Source organism: Corapipo altera, unplaced genomic scaffold (genome assembly GCF_003945725.1).
Source record: "Corapipo altera isolate COAL_440 unplaced genomic scaffold, ASM394572v1 45, whole genome shotgun sequence".
NCBI lineage: Eukaryota > Metazoa > Chordata > Aves > Passeriformes > Pipridae > Corapipo > Corapipo altera.
Window position 1 is genome coordinate 1,500,647 of NW_020884877.1, and position 22,210 is coordinate 1,522,856.

The 22,210-nt window shown below is 45.1% G+C and overlaps 1 protein-coding gene across 2 annotated transcripts in view; it reads right to left on the reverse strand.

The window, feature by feature from the left end:
- The window catches only part of ERBB4 (erb-b2 receptor tyrosine kinase 4), a 599,687-nt gene extending 577,565 nt beyond the window's left edge, over window positions 1-22,122 (reverse strand). For both annotated transcript variants that reach the window (XM_027636902.1, XM_027636901.1), the window contains exon 1: window positions 22,029-22,122. In XM_027636902.1, the coding sequence (XP_027492703.1) occupies window positions 22,029-22,122 (94 nt within the window). The remainder of the gene's footprint in view (window positions 1-22,028) is intronic.
- Between the last annotated feature and the right edge of the window lie 88 nt (window positions 22,123-22,210).

Here is a 22,210-nt window from a genome sequence, read left to right on the forward strand (position 1 = left end):
AGGACATTTCACCACCTCACTGAAGTTCTTCCTGTGACAAGAGACAGTTTCTCTTCTAAGGGGCTAAGAGCAGATGTAGCCAAACTTTCTTGAGCATAAAGCCAGTGGCTTACCAGTGATGGATCTTTCCAGTACATTCAATTTAATGGGATCAGCATCCTCGGCCTTGATTGCCTTAAGCAAGTATTCATCCTTCTCACAGGAACAGTCAGGTCCTCCTCTCCAGAAGGATGAACAGCCCCACTGTGACAAAGGCAGCCCCACACCTCGGGTTGCTTCTTAATTCACTGTGATTAACCAAACGTTTAGTGACTAAGGAGCTGTCACAAGCTCCTTATAAAAGTGGCTCATATAAAACAGAGGACACAAACACCACCTCTGCTTTATCTGAGATCACAAGGCTGAATCAGGGGTGATCACCTGCTTCCTTCTGCAATTCCCACTCAAGCCAAATGCTCCCCATCTGGGGCAGAAACTTGGCCATTTCAGCAGCCAGCAGTCAAGGCACACCTTTTCACAGCTCTGGAAGCAAACACAGACGAGGAGCACCTGATGCCAGGACCACCCTGGGCACACACATCGCATTGCCCAGCAGAAGACAGCAGCAAAACTCCTCACCACAACATACAGATAACACAGCAGTCCTGCTCCTCAACTCCATCTTCATGAGTTATAAACTTATAATAAAGTTATTACCATCACGGCAACTGTCTCCCTAACGTTCCCACCTTAAGCTAAAATCCAGGTGCTGTTGGGCACAGCCACACGGGAGAAACACAGTCCTTGCATCCAAAAAAACCTTTCCATAAGAAGAAAACAGAGAAAGGAGTGGGAACCAAAGCAGGGAAGAAGGGCACAGAGGGATGCCAGGAAACCTGGGGCTCTGGAATCAGCTCCCAGCATTGCTGCAAAGCCCTGTTCAGTCACCCTGTCCAGAGACACAGTGAGAAAACCACATCAGAGGAGGAGTGGGGCCCTTCTTCCTCTCCAACCTGCATGCAGAGAGTAGAAGGCACATCACAGGAAATTAAAACAAGGACGCTATTCAAGCAAGGAATCTAATTTCGCTGACTAAAATTGTTACAGTGGCTGTAAAACAAAACAACATTAAAGAACGCAATATATTTGCCATTTACAACTTCCCCTGATATAGAGAAGGCCGCCTTTCCCCAGCACTGCTTATTTACCTAAGGGAAGGAAAACCTATAAATACATTTATATCTCTCCTAGATTTGTATTTTTCCAGTGAATGCACAGCTTCTGTAGCATACCCTCTGCAGATGGCTAAAGGGCCAGGGCTTTCAATACCATAAAGCATTCAAAATACAGATCCAATCACTTCCTATACACAGCATCGGCACGTTGTATAGATACATATATATGCTGTATACTGTACAGGTGTCCTGCCTACAGAGCAGGACACAGCAAAGTGCAGACGTTGTGCTGTACCCAACCAAAGCTGTGCCACTGAAGCAGCAGTCAGAGGGGCTCCTCGAGCTGCCCAAAGGTCCTCTTTGCCCTCATCACTGAAATGCAGGAGGTCCCAATACTGACTGTGGCCCTGCTAGTCCACACAACCACACACTCTCAACTACATACAGCCTTTGAACTCCCAGCAAGTGCACTTTTAGGAACCTAGAATCACATTTTAATTCTTCACTTTGACACATGATAATGTTAGCAATTAGTACTGTGGGCAAACTGCTTCTTTCTCTCTTTGATGTTTGTTATTTTTACACTGATTGTTTTGCTGAGAGAGGAATTTGGATTCCACATTATTCTTCAGGGACAATAAAGAAGTGCTTAATGTAAAAAAATTAAAAAAAAAAAAAAATTCACCCATGAAGCCTAATATGATATTGAGATTTAAATCTGAAAGCCTTTGCATCAAATATTACCATTACAAGGGTCACATAACCATCTCAAATATTCACTTCCCCACCCACTCCTTTTGCAGGAGATCTATTTTTATTTTCGCTTAAGCATCAGAACAAGTAATGGAGAAAAGTTTGAGGAGAGGCTGTACAAAGTTCCTGAGGCAAGAGCTCATTAGTGACTCACCACGATAATTAACAGTTAGGCTGACCCCATCAGAAGTCAAAACACATTTTTCTGATGGAATTGGAGCGCATCTCCAGAAACCACACCACGGCAGTTCAAAACACACACACGCACAGGTGACACCCTCAAGAAACACAATTAATCATTAGGGGACTGCATTTATGTTAAGACATAAGTAAACAACACCAAATAAAGAAAACACTATTCGCGTGATGCCTTGATATATTTCCCTCAGATATTTTCAGGTGTCAGCTGTAATAAATGAAGCATTTACTGGGTGCAGACGACACTTTAAACAAATCAGCGCAAGTCCCTAAAGGAAACAAGCAGCAGCATATTCGGTAGTATTTCATCATTTCAGAGCCAGCAGAACGAAGCTGACAAGTACACAAGATAAATACTTTGTTCTGTCACGCTGTGTCATGTCGGAGAAAACATAAAGTGTTATATGACCTTTGGAGGCACAGCCCACGGAAGCCTTCCTTCTCGCTTCCACACCACTGTTTGCAGCAGGGAAAAGAGAAGATAAAATAGGAACACCCCTCTGAGGGGCTGCCTCGCAGCAGCTGTAACTCAAGGGATTTCACAGCCACCTTCTTGGCAGAGGTTTTGCTGCTGAAGCCTTAAGAGGGAAGAGCTGTTGGAGCAGGAAGCAGCACAGCTGCACCTCCCGCGGTTCTGCAAAAACAACCGTAAGGCGCTCCTTGCACAGGGGAAAGATGATGGTGAAAGTTAATTATTATTGATCAGTATTTTCCACAACAGAAAAAGCATTCACTTATTTTGTTTCTTTCCGAACAAAAGAAAATATACCCTTTTGCTCTTGGTAGTATTTAAAAGCAAAAGCCAGGCTGAGCAGAAACAAGCCCTGCTGGTCTTGGCAGAGGAGCGTGGCTGTGGCACAGCAGCACAACCCAAGGGTGATGCCTTCTACATCAAAACCACTTTATTAAGCCAGACAAAACTGTGCCAAGACACCACTCCTTCAGTGGGCTCTGCTAGACCACGTGTGCCCAAACCACCACTGATGTGCACATCCACACAGACTTGTAAGTAAAGCAAAGCGTGAGATCCGTGAAGATGCAGCGAAACCTGAACATTGTACAAATGCCCACAAAGGCCCTCGGTAACTTTATGCTTGTTTTTGACAATTTGAAATTCCACTTCATAAGAAATTTTTTATTTTATTTTTCTCACTGTTCCAGAAACCATCCCCCAGTCCCCCTATCCCAGGCAGGCAGTACAAGCAAGGCTGGGAAACACAAACACAACATCTCCATCAAATTTTTACATGGCAAACAGCCCCCGTGTAGGTACTTTGGGACCACAGGAAGGAGAATACTGAAGTGTTTTGGATGAGAGAGAGTGAACATTAATAAACAATTTTGAATCCTGAAGCAGGGTATCTTTAAGCAATAAAGGCATCTGCTGGAATACCCTGTCCTGTCTCACCTTATCAAGATGTGCCTCCTATCTTCCCACCTGCCACTACTATATCTCACAGACACTAGGACAATGATTTTTTTCTATGGTTGTTTTTTTTTTGAGAGTTCCCATCTTTAAAGTGCCTAGTAAGCACGAAAACTAATTCAATAAAGATGGCTGCAAAGACATAAATAAGAGCAAGACAACTCAGAGCTGGGTTTAACATGCAAAGCTAATTTTAGACATTTTGTATTAAATCCAAGTATCAAATATATAATTTTATTTAAAATAAATCACTATGTGTTCTCAAATAACTGTAATAACTAACCATAGAAATTGTATTAATCACAAGTGGGAGAATGTTTGACATATTTCCCCTCCTCTTTCTCCCGTGAAAGACAGCAAGCAACAGACCATCCTCATTAATTACATTGTCAGTTTTATGTAACAGCCCGCAGTTACAGAATCTCCATAATAAATTATATATATTTACATCAACTTCCTGGCTTTCACGCTCGTGTATCTAATTACTATGAAAGAGACAAATAGGTAATTAAGCTATTTGCAGCTATAGAAGACTGGAATTATCAGTATAAAATGATAGGTAGTGGAAAGCTGGCTCTGTAGTATACATAGTAAAAAGCAATAATACTAAAAGTGGATAAGGGAAAAGCACATCTGTAATTATTAACAATATGCTTAAGATTTAAGTGTCACATTATTATGAATTAATTTGACATTCATTAGAGTTGCTCTGATCATAATGAATCCGTTTTCCAGTTGCTTTGCCTTCAGATAAGACTCCCATAGTTCAGTCATAGCCCAGTCATTAAGTGCTAATTAACAAGGGCTTAACAGGGAAACACTGGAACGATTAGTTAGGTAACAAAACAAAGTGTTTTGACCTGCCAAAATCAAATCAAAACAAAAAAAGAGCAGACATAAAGAACCTCTTCTCTTCATTTCCAGCTAAGTTCCTTCAGAAATTAATTTTGCATAATTGCAAAGCAGGTTGCATCTGTCAGTGTTCCAAATCCTGCCACTTCCAGGCCAAGATCAACTGCCCAACCCCAGCGATGCTGAAGTTGCCGCAAGTCTAACTAGGCAGAAAAGGGCAGCAACCCAGAGAGGCTGCCCACCAGACCCAGCTATGAACTCAAGGACAGAAAAACAGACATCTCTGCGTCCAGATGAGTTCAGCACCAGGTGGGCAACTTCCTCCCAGGCCCCAGGGTGAGATGGAGAACAATGACCCAACGCAAACCTTATCACGGAGATGGGGCAGCTCACAGGCAGCATCATGCCAGCAGCACATGTGTGTGTTTATCCTTTCTCTTCTGCAGATTACACCACATGATGTTTTAAGCATCATATTAACTAAGACAGCACGGCACTCTGTGTTTAAGAAGAAAAATACTCAGCAGAAAGAAATGAGAGGCAACTCAAGTGGTAACAATTTACTGGAAGCATCCATTAGGTAATGCTGAAATGTAACAAAATACCTCATAAGTACACAGGGTATCTTCAGGAATATGAAGTGGCTTCATTATTTTTACTGCTTATACATTGAATATCAAATAAATTTATAATAAAGAAACTACTGCAAGAAAATTTTGCCCCGCCAAGCAGCAGGAGAACTGTTTTTCCTGCACATCTTCCCTGTAACTGAGAAAATGCAGAAAGAAAGGGTTGAGCATCCCACTCTATTCATATGGAGGATTAAATACATAAAACCTCTTTTCCTCCCTGTATCCCTATCCCAAAGCCTCTCTGGTGCAGTGCCACCAGTATGTCTCATGTCCCGCTACCCCACTTTTCACTAGACCACCCCATGCTGCTCCTACCCCCACTGAAGGTTGGGATGATGTCAACTCCTTTCTGGGGAGCATCTCTGCTCCCTGTCAGTGGGAAAGGACGTGCCTGGGCAGCACATGCAAAACCTCAACAGATGTTTTTGTGTGTTTTTTGGGGAGGTGGTACCTCTGAGTGAAAAGGATGCTCTTCACATAGGGATGCAGCTGCCAATGGAACACATATATCTGTTTCTTCTAATGATCTAACAGGGACTGGAGCCTTTCCCAGAGGTGAGAAATGAGGCTTTCCTGCTGCAAAACCTGCATTTTCCTACCACAAGGAGCCTTAACCAGGCCCACTGTCGGGGAGAGAACCTGCTCAGCAAGGGGCAAGGCCAATAACTGTATTTACTACAGGATGACCCCAGCCAATGATGATGTTCAGCAAGTGATGCTTGCCTGAAAAGGGCCCAAAAAAAAAAAACCAAACAAAACAAAGCAAACAAAGAAAAAATCCAACCTCCTCAGAAAAAAAAAAAAAAACCAACCCAAACTGGTTTGTGTGTTCTCTCCCCACTGTTTTTGTCTGTTGCATCCTTCCACCTTTCCCACCTTGACAGGGGAAAACATGTCTTTGCAGGCAGGTCTCCAACACAGGCCGGTGCAGTCGTATATAGACAACAGACAGGCAGACACACCAAAAACAACACTGTGCTCAGAAGTGACCTGATGCTAAAACAATATGACAGCTGCCGTTTGCCTTTCCCAGGCAAAGCAAAGGAGGAGTTTAGTCACCCCCAATGTGCTGGATATCGTAGCAAGTGCCAGGTTATTACAGGGGGCTTAGCAGCTCCCATGACAGGTTACCAGAAGAGGGGACATGGAGCACCCATGACACCCCACACAGCAGGGCAAGGGTGTCAGCTCAAGGCTGGCTCCAGACCCACAGGACCCCAAAGCCAGTGGAGTTTGTGGTTCCCAAGCCCTAGAAAGTTTCTGGATATCCCAGTACAGAGAGGAACAGATGGAGAGTCTTCACAGGGAAAGGGCAGGTACCTGCTAATATAAAACCAGCACATAATAACCCTATCAAAGAAACATTCTTTTTTTTCCAGTGTTTTATGAACTTTAAAAATCAAACACTGCAATGAGAAAGCAATAAAGAAAACCATCTACAGATTTAACAGCCAATGTTACAAACAGAAAGACATACATTTCCTTTGGTCTGTCTTCCACCAGTTCTCCTAAAAACCTTTTACATTTTCCCCCTTTTATTTAGCATATACTTTAATTTGCAGGAAAGCCTCCAAATTACCTTAACTTCATCATAAATTCTGACAAATTGAGGATATAAAAAAATAACCAACTGCAGAGAAGTAGTCTGACTACGCTGTACCTCATTATTGTATAAACCCTTCTTTCTTTCCTTTCCCCCCCCCCCCCCCCCCCCCCCCGTTAATATACTTCAGCCTTCCAAAACTCTGTCCTTTGCCAATCAAGCGCTCAGCTAAACACACTTTCAGGCAGCAGCAGAAAGACACTTCATGCACTCTGGGCTGAGTAGCTTGCAGTGACACAGGCAATGCGCCGCCTGCACCGAGGGCCAGCAAACTTCAGTGTCTCCCTGGTAGATTGCTCCCCGCTAGTACGGGAGCGACCGCGAGCCAAGGTCAATTCTTTTCTTTAATTCCTTTCTTTCTCACTTTTTTTTTTTTTCCCAAGGCATGGGAAGAGAGCTTAGTTATTTCTGCATGGATGCAAGGTGAATGAGGCTGTCGCTTCTCATTGCAGTGCTATTTATTACAGGTCGCTGACACACACAGCTTCCCCCTCAACGCAAAACCAACAAAAAAATCACCAGGCAGAAGTTCTTGAGCATTGTCTCACTTGCTTCTTTGAAGGGAATGTACGAAGAGATTTTATTTATTTATATAGTGATCTGACAATGGAGATGCATCAGCTTGTTTTCAGAGGCTTCCTGCTGAAAAAAGCAAGTTTCCATGTTATTAGACGGTTTAAGAATCCACACACGCAATACAAGAAAAGAAGTACATGTCAGGAAAAGAAACTGCAAGATTAACAAGATGCACTGATGAAAAAAGGAAAAATTATGCTGAAGCCAAGGGTGGGTAGAGCGGGGGGAGTACTGTAGGCTTGCTCCTTCATAAGCCAGATTCACTGAAAGGAAAGAAATAGGGTAATAAGAATTAAGTTCCACATCCGTGTCTGGTGAAAATCGGCATCATCTTTCCAACTCCCCTTGGCTTGCAGCAGGAGACCCGTTCCCAAAAGAATGCCTGGTTTAAGGGTTGGTTCTGGTCTCATCAGCAGTTCCTCCCAATTTAATTCATAGTTTCAGATGAAAAGATTTTATAGATCTCTCTTCTGTCTTGAGATGAGTTTGCCTAGAGCTCCAAGCAATAAATTGATGATGAATCAATTTCCCTGCGCTGTGCTTTGTAGTCTGCTTCTTTTCATACAGTGCTGAGAGCCGTGTATAAAATACCACATTCCTTACTTGTTTTTTAAAGGTAGGCTAATGTCTCTAAAGATCAAGAATATCCACAGCCTATTTTTAGATTGCTCACAGTAAGCCAGAACTGCCTTAATAAAAAGATCTCTTAATTCAGCTCTAATATTTTTATTTCATGGCCAGATTCAGAGATAAACTAGTCAGTACTGGAGGTTGTGGAAGTTGCAGCAGTGACTCTGAGGAGGCAGAGTGACCCAAACATGAATGTAGAAATGCTTTGCAAGCCTTCCTGTGGGGTTGGCTTTTACCCCCGACACCCACTGTGGGGTCAAGCCTGATAGCCCAGAGATCCCACAGTGCTCGTATACAGAGATCCCACAGCACCAGTACATGACCGAGAACATTCCAGTGTCCTCCTGGACAACACACTTTAACCCTTTCATCTGCATTTTCTAACAGCACTATCTGTAACAAAGCACAGAAGTTGCTAAGGAGCAAGGATAGCTATGAGCTCCTCTGTTGATAATATAATTAGTATTCTAATTTACATAGTGTATTTTTTTATCTGTTCCTATCCTGAAATGCCTTATGGAAATGCTTTATGGAATGCTTCATCTCATGAGCCTGAACTGATACCATGGACTAGAAATGCATGGCTTTGGAGAGCTTTCAATTCTTCAAGATTGTGTTTCCCAATTCTTAGGGCTCCCACAGTAGAAAGGTGAGCAGGTGGCCACAAAAACTTTTCCAGCAACATCTACATGCTCTGAGAGGTCCAGCAACACCAACCCCACAGCTAACGCCATGGAGCCAGCAGCTCCCACCCACAAATCCCCTATCGAGCTCCTATCCTCCCCAAAGGTTGATGGATCCCTACACAGAGGAATAAAGAAAACACAATCACCCACACTGGAATTTGGAAAGACTGCCTCTGCATCCCACAAAAAGTCAAAGGATTTTTAACTTATCAAAGCATGCCAAGACAGAGCTCAAGGAGCCTCCTGTGCTCTGACACCGCTCCCAGGCATCTCAATCAAACATCACTTTGGGGTAATCCTCCACCTGTATTCCTGGCTGCAGCTCAACTGCGAACTATGCTTTTCTGACACCACCTCTCTCACCCTCTGGGGACACATAACCCTCATCGAAGCTACCAGGAAGGTGTGAGGAAGTTTTGCAAGCTTTGGCTTATAGGCATGTAAGACATGAAAATGTCTTAATTTTGTAAATTTTGTGTAGGGCAACCTGCAACCACCTCTTCTTCCTCCCCCACAACCTCCCACAAACACCAGCCAAAATGAATTAAATGCCACACAGGCATAAAGAGAATTCAAATATAATGCTGGTAGCTTTTGAGTTTTGGGCTTGGATCTTTCCACCATTTTTACAGAATTCATGCTAATGCAGCATGGAAAGGAAAGGCAGCTTCTTAATCTGAGCTCTCTCCTCCAGTTCAGTTGCCGAGGCTACCCAATACACTTGCACTCTTATTTGCTCTCCTTTCTACCATGTCCCAAGCTGTGAAATTAATATGCACAGAGAACATAAACCTCTTGCTCAGGAATAAAAAGTGACCTTAATATGCTCCTGCTTAACCCTTCCCAGATTCAGCACACCATTGCTCTGGGTAGAAAACTCAGCACGAAACCAAGGTGCCACCTCGCCCTTCAGTGAAAGTATCCATCCCACATGCACACTGGATGAATCCTTGTGGAAATTCCCTTGCTAGGAGGGAGCACCACAGTAGCAGGAGCGGAGGTAACATTCAAAGTGGAAGACGAGAAGAGGGCAGCTGCGTCCATGCCCCCACAACATGATGCTGGAAAGCACGGAGCGCAGATCTGATGTGCAGATAACCACTCCAGACAGCTGTTTTTCAGGGACAATCAGCAGAGTTCAGCTCAAAGGGCCAGATTTTAATGATGAGGAACACATGAGAAACTGGTTTTGCTTCTCAACCCACCCACGCAGGAGCGATGGGCACTTTGCACAGGAGCACCCACATAGGCAAGCAAGCACAGGGCACCACTGCCATTGAAGCTGCAAGGAAAAACGCCACCCAAAGCACTTAAAGAGATATATTTAATTTATAATGCCCATGTGCACCCTCCCCACACCAGCTTCTGGGTTCACCTGTTCAGAGTTTCAAAACTCTGGATGTCCCAGACAAATCCTAACGATTCCTGCCAAATCCATCTTGTCACGCACGAGGAAGTGCCACACTGAGCCCTAAAATGTGCACGTGCACAGTCAGAGGATGCCATGGATGGGAGCGTGGCTGCCTGCCCTGTGGGAACAATTTGAACCGGAGTATTTCTTACATCATAGTCTGAAGAGAAGCATAAATGCACAGCCTTCTCTAAAGGTACTAACAAGTACTCCCTCCTCAGAAGTGCCATATTTTGATAACAAATCACCACCACCTCTCTCTCTGGGGGTCAGAGCCTACACACATTGAGCCAATCACACAATTATTCTGGGTTTTTAGAAAAAGAAGAATTCACGTCCAAATGCATGGAGTGGCAACAGCCACAGAGAGACAAGAGGCCTTCCTCATATGAGCACCCAGAGACTGTGCCAGATGAACAATCACTTGCTCTAACTGCAAAGTGGTCATTGTGAGTATTTCTACAGATTGCTCAGCTATTGCTTTGAATTCTTCCATTGAAAAGAAGTATCTTGGCAGCACACCAGATTAAAAAAAAGCAAAAAAAAGTAACTCTGAAGTGCATGTGAAAATACATAAATATAAATATTCAAATCAAACAACTTTTCTTGCTGCTGCAAAAGCATCACAATAAATGTTTTCAAAACAGTAAAGTTCAGAACAATTAGGTTGTGTGCATGTTAGTAGATCTTCAATTTAATATAGGCACTGGTGTAAGGCACACATACCCATCATGGTCTTTTTAGCAATTGCCACAGACCTGGAACACAAGGCCTCAGCAAAAGCCAAGTCCAAACACACCGGACTTACTCAGGAAAGCTCACTGCTGCTCTTGGCTTTGCCCCTGACTGGTATAAGGGGGGTTGAGCCACATGGCTCCTCAGCATCACATCTTTTTCTACCCATCTTTGGCTTGAAATCAGAAGCCCTTTGGCACACGGGCTGCCCACCATACTCCTGCCCCCTGCTTTGATTGTATGCGTTACACTGAGAGCATCACCGACCTCAGCTCCAATGTTATTAAAATCCATTGTGAGTAATGTAAGCACAGCACTCTGCAACCATGGAGGACAGTACTGATGGATGCACTTGCATATATAGTTTTCCTGTTAAACCTGCTATTGGCTCACTAAACATCTACATCAATTTGTACTCAATTTCAAAGTGAAAAGACACTTTCTCCTTCAGTGTCAGCAGCTTCTTACTAGCATTGAGGACTAAACACATCAGTCTCATAAAAGGAGGACACCAATGGAAGGGGAAGGCATGACAACACAGCCACCTCTAGAAAGCTGTGTTTTCTACCATGAGTATTCCAAGTCCAATTTGCAAAATCAGTTAATTTTGCATGCAAATGGACAGTTAGACATCTAACTGACCATTTGTGCAAGCAATTACATGCATGATTACCTGATTGCATAATTGTGTGGGCCTAATTTTGAAATTGGGTCTTACATTTTGTGTTGAACACAAGTGCTGTATTTAATAAATAGATATTGAGTAGTTTTGAAGCCAAGTCATCCAGACCTACTGACTCTAAACCAAATATTGAAAAAACATACTGAAATGCGTATTTACCAAAAAAAGAGCATCATGTAACCCTGTAAAGCAGCATGTGGTCACCAAACTGAGCCACAAGCTTCTGTGCTGAAATTTCTAGTCCTTTCAGTTGCAACTGACAGCCAAATACATAATAAATGTGTATCTGTACAAACATGCCAGGTATCTTCATCAGAAAACCGCTGAAGTTCCTTACTGTAATTCTTCCACAAAAAGACTTCTGGGGCATTCTTGCTACTTAGGATGTATTCTAGGGAGGAAAATCAAAGTAAAAGCACATTAAAAGAAACCTATTAGCAAGCCGGTCAGCAGCTCATGAGTACAGTTTCATCAGACAAACCCTGAAGATAAAGCAAAATTCAGGCTTTGAATTATGAGTTGACACAGGGTTTTTTTGCATGTGATCCAAGCAGCTGATGTCCCAAGCCTTCGCATTGCTCACCTCTAAGGAGAGGTTTCTATCTAAATTTAATCATTCTCAAGTACTTTCAGCCAATCCTAAGAAGCATTTTTCTTTTATGGAATAATCCTAAATACCGTCAATTTTCCTGTGCACGTCAGCCACAAGTCTCTATTTTACATGTCAAGCAAAAGCTCTTTAAGATTAGCTGTCAGAGCCTGCAAGTTTTGGCCAAATATCAATTTTCTGTGTGGATGATGCATTAAATTTAAGACTCTTGTTGCTACTGCAGGCAAAGCAATATAGCAATTACCAAGCTATTTCTGACTTACAAATCCATAAGTAATCATATTGTTGGAAATGCAAACTTGGTGGGAAAGAAATTCAGTAGAGTGTTAAAGACTACCACTAAGGTAGTCACTTCCAGCTCCCTTGGGATGCATGTCAGTAGAAAGACCTGGTATCACAGTCTTTGAGCCACATACACTTGCAGAGACCCAGGGAAAAGCAATTCCAATGCCCTGAGACCTGTATTTCATCCACCACACCTATACCATAGGCCACAGAGGATCTGAGCTGGTGTTTGCTCCTCTCTCTGCCCTTCCCTGCTCCTTTGGTACCTGCCTTGATGTTTATTTCTATCACATCTCCACATGACACTAAGGTCCTATAGTTTGTGGCACACAGATACCCCCTCCTTAATATTACTAAGTCAGGCTTCTGTGATGCCAGAAATTATGCTATTTTACCACCTCATACTGGTGACTCCCAAGGAAAGCCTTATTTTACCCGGCAAAATAAGCCTCTCAGCCTGTGCCACCAAATAAACAGGAGGTTTATTCCAGATATTCCTAGAAACACAGGCACGCTTCAGTTCATACAAGTTCTCACAGAATTTATTCAACCCCTGCTTTAAGAAACACACATAAGATGAGCTTCAGTGATCCTAAGTATGTTCTGCAAGAGTCAGCTGGGATCCCAAGAAACCTCAGCACCTTGGCTCACATCAGCACCATCCAAATCAAAGAGCAAGAACCTAGGTAGTAGTGCATCCCTCCTCCTTGCTGGCATTCCTCCAGCACTCATCCTCCACCAGCCTGCAGAAGCACTGCTTCAAAAAATGCTTAAACTCCATCCAAGCCCCGGGGAAACACTGGCAGTATTAAAGCTCAGGACAAACAATGGAAACCTCGCACTGGCCCCAGAAGGCAACACAAGCAAATCTAAACCTGACAGAGGACACCTTGTGCCAAAGCTCCCCTGCAGGAAGAAGGACCTGCAGTCCTCACCATCAGTGAGGCAAAAAGGATGTACTCTCAAACACTGATGTCAAGAGTGTACTAGAAGTTGATATCGTTTTTATCACATCACTGCAAAAACCAGCCAGACTAGATTAAAAAAAAAAAAAGCCAACAACAACAAAAAACCCAACCAAAAAAAAAGGAAAGGAAACAAGTGTCATCAATTCTCCTGCAGCCTGGGAAAATTTAGGCAGTTCTAAAACAGGAAAAGCCCATATAGAGTTTTGGAGTGCTGGAGCAGAAAGTTTCTGCCCACATGGACAGGATCCACCTGGAACAGACAGGACCTAAAAATTCACACACACTCCTATGGCCTTTATTTGGAGAAAGCTACTATTCACACTGTTTTGTCTCATTTCTATGGGCCTTCAGCAACACAGATTATTCAAATTGACAGTAAGAGTTTGGCAAGATCATTTTCCAGTATCAAAGGACACCTACCCAGTAACTGCTCTAATGTAGCATGAGGCATAATCCATGTATTTTAATGCCTTAACCATGTGTCATGGCAGCAATTGGACTGGAGCTATTAAACCTTAATAAACCCATGTTTCCATCTCCAATTCCACTGGCAGTATTTGCAAGACATTGCAAAACCATAATTCAACCAGTCTTTTCACAGAATAATACAAAGGAACATGGCTTATAAAAACAATCCTTAGACTTTTCCCCCCATTTCTTAAGCTATGTGAGTTCTAACTTTTCTCTGCACACAGAGCAGCTAAAGACGCTTCTTCTTTATGTAAAGAGAGATTCTCATAAATCGACTATCTTGGGGAAAAAAAATAACAAATGAAGAAATCTGTGGCCAGTAGGACTGTGTGAATCTGTTAACAAGTCTTAAAAAAAAAAAAAAAAAGGGAATCTGCTCCTGTTCCCAGTCTCTGGCTATCACAAGAAAGAAAAAGCTTCTTAGATAGTCTTTTACTAGCAATTTTATTAAAGGTTCGAGCTGAACACCAAAACCCTTGGGCAGTCAGAAACCTTCAGCACATGTGATTGTGTTTCCTTTCTAAGAAGCTGGACCAAGCCAGGGAAAATGTAAAGCATTGCTACAGTTGTTGGCAGCTCCAGAAAGAACCCCCCACCTGTGCTGCAGGCACCACAATACCCACACAGCAGCTGCTTATTATATCGTGATATAATGAAGTTTCACAGTGACATGTGAAGCAACACTAGAAACAAACGTAGCTCGTGACTTCAGTGCGTTATGCAGCACAAGGGCAACATAAATGCTGTATAAATTATCACTACTATTCATAGGCTCTAATAATTCTACATTTTACTAATATGGTCTTCCCAACACACGGCACAGCCCTGGGTGACACCAGGGCTACACAGCTGTGTGAGCTGGCAGCAGTTTTAAACGTGTTGCATGACAGGACCCAAATGGGTATGATTTTAAGAGCAGTTCCAGACTCCGGGAGACAAAGAAATCCTCTGCGCTGAGAAACGCAGGGAGAAACTCATAGTGAGGACACAAAAGTCCTCCTCTGGGTAAAGGAACAGAGAAAACGAGAGAAAAGAGTTGCAATGGCTTTATATTCGTTTTGAAAATTTCTGTTTTCTCTCAGTGGGATACTAATCCCCTTGTCCCCACGAGCTAAGCAGGCTCTGGGGGGAACAAGTGCCACCTTACACCACCAAAGCCCCCTGCAGAATCAGGTCCCCCTGCATTTCACCGGGAGTGAGGCACCTCACAGAGGACGTGAAATAGCAGGGGGATTGGACCTCAATTTTCTAAACAAAATTAGCTGCACACCATTCTGTTTGCATATCGGTTTCTCTTGCTCATGATGTGCTAATTCAGGCAGCAACTGCTGCAGCACATAAGGACAGCTTTCAAATAAAACAGCTATATACATTATTTTTGCCTCCATCCTACACAATTCCATGGCTTTTTCCATACGCTCCAATGCGTATGTCCTCTGAGCATTATTAATAGCTACTAAAGAATATTATCTGCCTACCAATCACTTCAGCTTCCTATTTAATGGCAAGTACATTTTTAGAGCATCAAATATATCAACAGGGACAATGGTTGCTAAATTTGAAGTCAACAACAACTGGAAAACATTAGCTATTTCACTGGTATTTTTACATGCTGCAGAAATATCTCTTGAAATAAATGAGCCTTTTTTTATCCCTTCAAAGAGATAATAAAATAATACTGAATTCTAAATACTGTCACATATCCTCAGCAAACAGCAATTTAAATTTAGATAAATACATTTTTACTGCCAAAGATAATGAGCAAAAATAACTACAATTCAACTTTGCATAGTGGATTGGATGAAAAAAGAAAAAAAAGACCACCTTAAAATGATAGCTGGATGTCAGCCACAGTGCAGCCAATGAACACTCACCAGAACGTGGATACTCTCAGAAAAGGGGTTAAAGCAAAATAACTCTTAGGAACAAATGCTTATCGTTGCATCTGGCTGCAACGCTAACCTTAAAAGACTACTAAAATATTCCATTAGCATGCTAACCACGGTACATAAACTTTTATGCTTAAAACGTTCAATATTTCAACGTAATTTCAATTAATGGAAATTGAACATTAGGATATGTATCAAGTTAAGTGTGATGATTTTCCTTCCTGTGTGTGCACCAAAGCAGCTCCAATCTGCTGGTACCAGCTCCCACCACAGAGGCTGCATCCCCAGGAGAAGGTCCTCAGTAGCTCGCTGGGGTTCAGGTGAGCAAAACACCGACACAAATCTCTGTTCAGCTCTGTGCTGTTATTTCAGCACGTGCCAAAGCATAAAGTGCCCAAGCACATCTGCAGTGTCTGCTCAGGGACCTCACTGGGCAGCAAGCACAACCAAGAGGTGCCTGCCCCATAGGTGATGCTTTCTTGGGAAAACAGGAGACAAAAGTACGAAAGCACCATTTGGAGAGTCCTAGGGGAGCAGCAGAAGCCAAACCATGGCAGCAGTCAGTAGGACAGGGATAGGTTTCAGAGCTTTACCCTGTGAATCATCACCAACCCAGGTGTGTAGTGTGCTCTCGCAGCCAAGGCTGCATTGCCATTTCACAGTTTAGGGCTTTTCTGACTTCTCCATAACATGACCTTGTTCAGAAGGTTTGTTGTCGTTGGTTTTGGGGGTTTTTTTACAGCGTGAAAGCTTTTTTCATTAACCTTCCCCTGGCTCGATCCATTTCCTTCATGAATCACAATGCCACAGGACTTATGAGGGGTGAAAAAAAGAAAGAGGTCAGGTATCACAATTCTTAATCGACATTTATTAGGCAGTTTAGTGAAGCAGCTGCAGGCAAAGGGTCAGATAATGCCCTGCAGTGCCACAGTAGCCTCTCCATATGAATTTAAAGCCTGTCAGCACCAAGTCCTGCAGCTCAGCTTCCTCCTCAGTCCCATGGTGGTACAGCCTAGGAGGGAGACCTGCCTGTCATGGAGCAGCTCAGCATTGGTCTGAGCTTGGGCTGGTCCCTGATGGGTTTTTGGAAAATTTCTGTAAGCTCTGTACTTCTGTAAGCTCAACAGCGGTTGGTGATGGGACACAGGAGTCATGTCATCATGTGACAAGAGCCCACATTGCATCATTGATTTATTAGGAGAAGATTAAGAAAGATCAAGTTATAAATGCCCATTCAGTTGCCATAGGTGTAGCTGCACAGACATCACAAGAGAGGAACAAACATGAAATGAATAGATCTCAGAAATCTCTAAAAAGGACTTCATAGAAACCCAGTATGATGACTGATCATTTTTTATAGGTCAAAAAGGCCTGCATCCACTAAAAGTTTGAGGCTTACTTTCCCATTTATTTATTTTCCCACCTCCTCCTTTGTCATAAGCTATATTTTATAGGCTTCAGGCGTGGAAACAGAAAGCAGTTACCACTGGAAAAGAAAAATACTTCGATACTCTTGCAGTATGAATTTCTACTCCTCATGCATGTTTATATTCTTGGTATTCTTATAGCACAAGTTTAAAGTATAACCAGCATGTGCTCCTGCAGTTTGAATTACTTACTTTGCTGCCCAAACACCAGCCAGCATCAAACCCTCACATATCACTGATGCACAAGCAAATATTCATCCACCCTGGACTTTGCACACCCTTTATGCAAAGCGGGAAGAAGGACAACTTTCCCTGGCAAGCTGGGGAAAAAAAGAAAATAAGGAGCTATAAATAGCAGCAGCTGTTCAAAGACTTCAGGAGGCTTGGCATGTGCCCGTATGCCCAGCAGAGGTAGCGGACAGTAGAAATGAGACCATTCATCACGTGGACACACAGCTCATCACAAGGGAACAGCCACTGAGCACAGCTTAAACTGCTCCTCCAAAGCAAGAAGTCACTAAACAAACATTAACTAAAGTTGCTGAAATGATGGATCTTTCTGGCAGACTGCAGTACTCCCAGGGGATAATTCAGCTTTGGCTACGTGGGCACACATAAAATCCACCAGCAGCCTGTGCTTGTTTGCAAAACCTTTAAGTCAGTGAAAACGAGAGCCTGTTGCACACCCTAAGGACTTGTCAGCACACGTGTGATTCATGGTAACAGCCTGGCTGCAGTCATCCCCTCCTGCCTTCACTCCTGCCACAGTAAAAACCAAATCCCAGGAACAAGCCCTCTCTCCTTTCCCAGCAAAATTGCCTCAGTGCACTGAGAGCGTGCAGACCGCACAAGGGCCGACCTGGCTTAGCTGTTTCCACAGAGCTGCCGTTGCTTGCCAGTGGTCTTAAGAGCATGAATGCCTGGTTGCACAGCATTAAACCCCAATCTGCACAGGCAGGACATAACGCAAGTTCAGAAGCTTCCAGGGAACCATCCTATTGCCCCACACCAACCACCATGTACCGGATCACCCTTACTGCCCCTAAAGAAATGAGGGATTACTGTAATGTAAAAGCACCTGCATTTTGAGAAAAGACCCAGAATGAACATTTAAAACCAGGAAAAATAAAAGAAACCTATGGGCTACACCATCCTTTTTAACAAGTAAAGGAATTTAACATTAACATTACACACATCCTTTTTAACATTGTAGAAGGACCACCTGATCTGAGCTAATGGTGCTGAGTGACAATGTATCTTCTTTTTCCTTTCCTAGCTTGTCACAACAGTTACTACACTTAGGAGCATGCACTTAATTCCCAGTTTGAACTCATTCACCTTCTGTACCCAGTCATCAATCTGGTCCTGACTTACTAGTTAGCTTAACGAGTCCTCCAGAAAAAGTCACCTGAGCTCCTTTGGTTGCTCATATTAAACACTTCACGGTCTTTGGGTTACTCTCCCAATGTGTTACCACACCTCCCCTGTCCTGCAAGTAAGGGCACAGGAGGTGGGGACAGGACTCAAGTGACGGCCAATTTCCCACTAGGCTGAAAAGCTGCTCCTCAGCCCAGGAAAGGGGTGCGGAGGAACGCTGAGCAGCAGGACCAGAGCTGGGAAACCACATCCACACTCCGGGCTGTGCGTCCTGCTGCCTGGGAGCTCCTGGGGGCTGCTGCCACCTAGAGATGCTCACACAGCGAGGCTGCGTGCTCACTGGCCCGTGCATCCCACTGCATCCCAGCACCAACCCCAGGAAGGGCTGAGCACCAACCCCAGCAGCTCACCGGCTCTGGCCAGTGACTCACATAAAGGTGTTTCTCCAAAAAGCCTTTGAAGATGTGCATGCTCTGGATGACAGGCTCTGCTTTCAGATCAGTGCAAGTGAACTTGCTGAGGTTTGCCTAAATTAAATTAAAACAAAACAAACCAACCAACCAAACCCACAAACTAAAATGCCCTGAAAACTAAAAGAAAACATTTGGTTAAATTAACGTCTGGGTCTAATACCCTGCTAGAAAACTGAGGGCACATTGCAGAACAACTAGCATTACAAATTAAGGTCAGGAGTGCAAAGCTGCACTTGGTGCTCAGCTCAGAGCACCCACAGGGTGCTGGGCCCTCTGCTGCCATGCTCCAAGGGACCAAACATGCCTTTCCCTGTTACCTGTCCTGCTTCCTTACCGTGCACGCCCAGGAAAAGGACTTCTCCTTTCATGAGCTGCTACTGCCAAGTCTCATTTGGTTTACTCATAGGCATGTATTTCAGGTCCTTATTATGACTGTTTTCACGTTAATTACAAGCACAGCTCCTAGTGCCAAAATCCATACACATAAACATCAATTACCATCTCTTAAAAAAAAAAAAAAAAGTCACAGCTAAGTCACTGGGGCACTCAGCAGTGCCAGTACATGGTGCAACCCAGAGCCAAAGCTGCCCCAGGTTCCCTGGGAATGACCCCAAGAGCAGGGCCACATCCAGTCTCCTCTGCCCTGCGGCAGTGCTGGCTCACAGGGCTCTCAGGACACACAAGGACAGTGACAGCCTGCCCTGGTCACCATCCAGAGACCTCTCCACAGATCCCCCACACTGAAGGGCTGCATGGGGGGATAGTGAGGCTTCCAGGAGGGATGCTGAGTCCATAACAGCACCCACTGCCCTTTGGTAAAAAGGCCAAGACGGGACAACCCCTTCGCGGGGGCTGAGCCATACGGAGGCAGTTACAGGCTGAAACTCCCAGTCAATATTTATCGTGCCTTTGGAAGGCACTCAGAGCTCAGCCTAATTTTAACCATCAAATAGACATCCTGGCGGAGTAAATGGGAGAGGTGCCAAAGAGGGCTCCTGCAAAGGAAAGGAGCTGCATCTCTCCAAAAGCATGTGGCATGTCCCATCCAACATGGCTTGGAGAGGAGCAGTGGCATGAAATTAAAGCCTGCCCATACATCAGCTGAACACGCTCCTCACTGGAGGAGGGGGGGGGGGGGGGAAAGGGGGGGGAAGAAAAAGAAAAAAAAAACCCTGCGAAAATATTTGAAGTAAAATTAATTTCTCAGAGCAGCTGAATACTTCAAATAGCACTAAGTTAATTTGGCTATAATTATTTAACAACTCACCAGCCCCATATATCAGAAAATGGAGTTAATTTATCAGCTATTTCCAAGCAGAACAAAGACTTGCCAGCTTTCAGGTAACAGCCCAAGCTGTTTGGCTCACGTGACCCTGGCTGAGCTGTACACTGCAAACATTATATGCCCAAGCACGGAGACAGAAGAAATCAGAAAACCCCAATGTATTCACGTATTTGCTTCTTAACTAGCACACACGGGATAATGAAATCAAAAGTTTGGCCAACAGCTTGCTTGCATGAACAAAGGCATCAGCATCTCTCGATGCACTGAAAATGAGGGCGGCAGCCAGAGCCTCATCCTAATGCCCCCAAAAGCCAAGCGAGCCAAATATACAGGGGGTCCTAAATACTTGCAAATCATGGCTCCCTGTCCAGCCTGCCTTGCTATTTCAGCAAGCACCAAGACTCAATCTAGCAGCCAGTGCCTAGAGCAGTGCCCAAACTCCTCCAAACAGGAAATGTCTCTCCAACCCTGTTATTCTAATAAACGGATTTTCTGTTTTGCACAGTGCAGGGCACAGAGGCTTTTCAGCAGCACAGATCCAGGAGGCTTCCCCAGAGGCAGCAGGAAGGCAGGCAAGAGACCCTAGACCAATGCTTTTTATTTTCACTGAGGTATAAATCCAGTCTTTGTGACAGTCCACTCCAACAGCCAGGTTCGAACAGTGGGAAGCAGAGCAAGGGAGAATCCAGTGGGGACGGCTGCTGCCTGAAACGGGGGCAGGCTATGGGGAAAGTGCGATACAGAAAAGTACCAAATCAAGGGAAACGACACGCTGCGTGTAAACAGGCAGGCAAAAAGGTACAGCGAAGCAGAGCCTGTGAAACAAGGAATGCCATTCTCCTTCAGCTGGGATTTACCAATTCAAACTGCAGGAAGAGAACACATAAGAGAAAGCAATAGCCAGCCCAGCTTTTCAGCCCTCCTGATTTCGAGGGTTAGGAAACAATCAGACGCAGAAAAAGTAAACTGTGCCCCAAGATCAAAAACCGCCTGCGAAGGCCAACCAGGCAGGCAACGCCGGGACACGCTTCTTTTGCTTCTCACCAAACGTATTCTCCTCTCTGTTACATAAAGCCGCAAAATATAAACTGAATTGTGAGAACGAGGAGCTGTTGCACCAATACCGCCCAAACATCATAAATTTTGCATCAACAGGGAGGGAAGGAAAAAAATCCAAAATAGTAATAATAATTAAAAAAAGCAAAGTTACAGAGACTGAAGAGACTTCCTTTTAATGTTTTATTCACAGCAAAGGGGCGATGCGGCGGGGGGCGATCCCCGTGCCCTCCCCGGGCAACTGAACCGGCACAGCCCGTACTACGGCGGCGGAGAGCGCTGCGCCGATGCCAACGGGAAAACAAAATTCAAGACAACGCTACAAGTTTCCCTCCAGAAAGTTAAAAATTCGGGGCAGACCCTGCCAGAGGAAAAAGCGCCTTTTCCGGCGTTAACTTCCAAGCCGCCTGCTCGCCCTCCCCTGTGCGCAAACACCCTCGGACCTGTGTTTACGCTGCGGTGTTGGGACACGCCGTACGGACTAATGCACAGGTGTGAGGGGAATGAACGCTGCCTCGCCCGCCCGGGGAGGCGCGATGGGAAGTTCGGGAGCGCAGCCCCGTCGGAGCATCAGCAGCACCTGCGGGGACACGCACCGCGCCCGGCCGGGGCTCCGGCGAGGAAGGGCGGCCCCAGGGCCGGGCGGGGACAGCGAGCGGGGACACCGAGCGCTTCTGCGCGGGCGATCCGCGGCCGCCGGCTCCGCTCCGCTTCCCGCGGGGGACTGTCGCCCTCTGGCCGCCGCCGCCGCCGCTCCGCGGGACCCGCGCGAACTCCCGCACCCCGCGGGACCCGGAGAAGTTGTCGGTCGGGCGCCGCCCCTCCCCGCGGACCCGGCCGCTCACCCACCTGCCTGCGCCGCCGCGGCGACCCGCGGGGCCCCGGCCGCCGCCGCCAGGACGCAGCAGCTCCACCACAGCAGCCCCCCGGCCGCCGCCGGCATCGCGCCGCCGCCGCTGCTGCCTCAGCGCCGCCGCTGCCTCCCCGCCGCCATCCCCCGCGCAGCCTCCGCGCTGCCGCCGCCGGCTCCC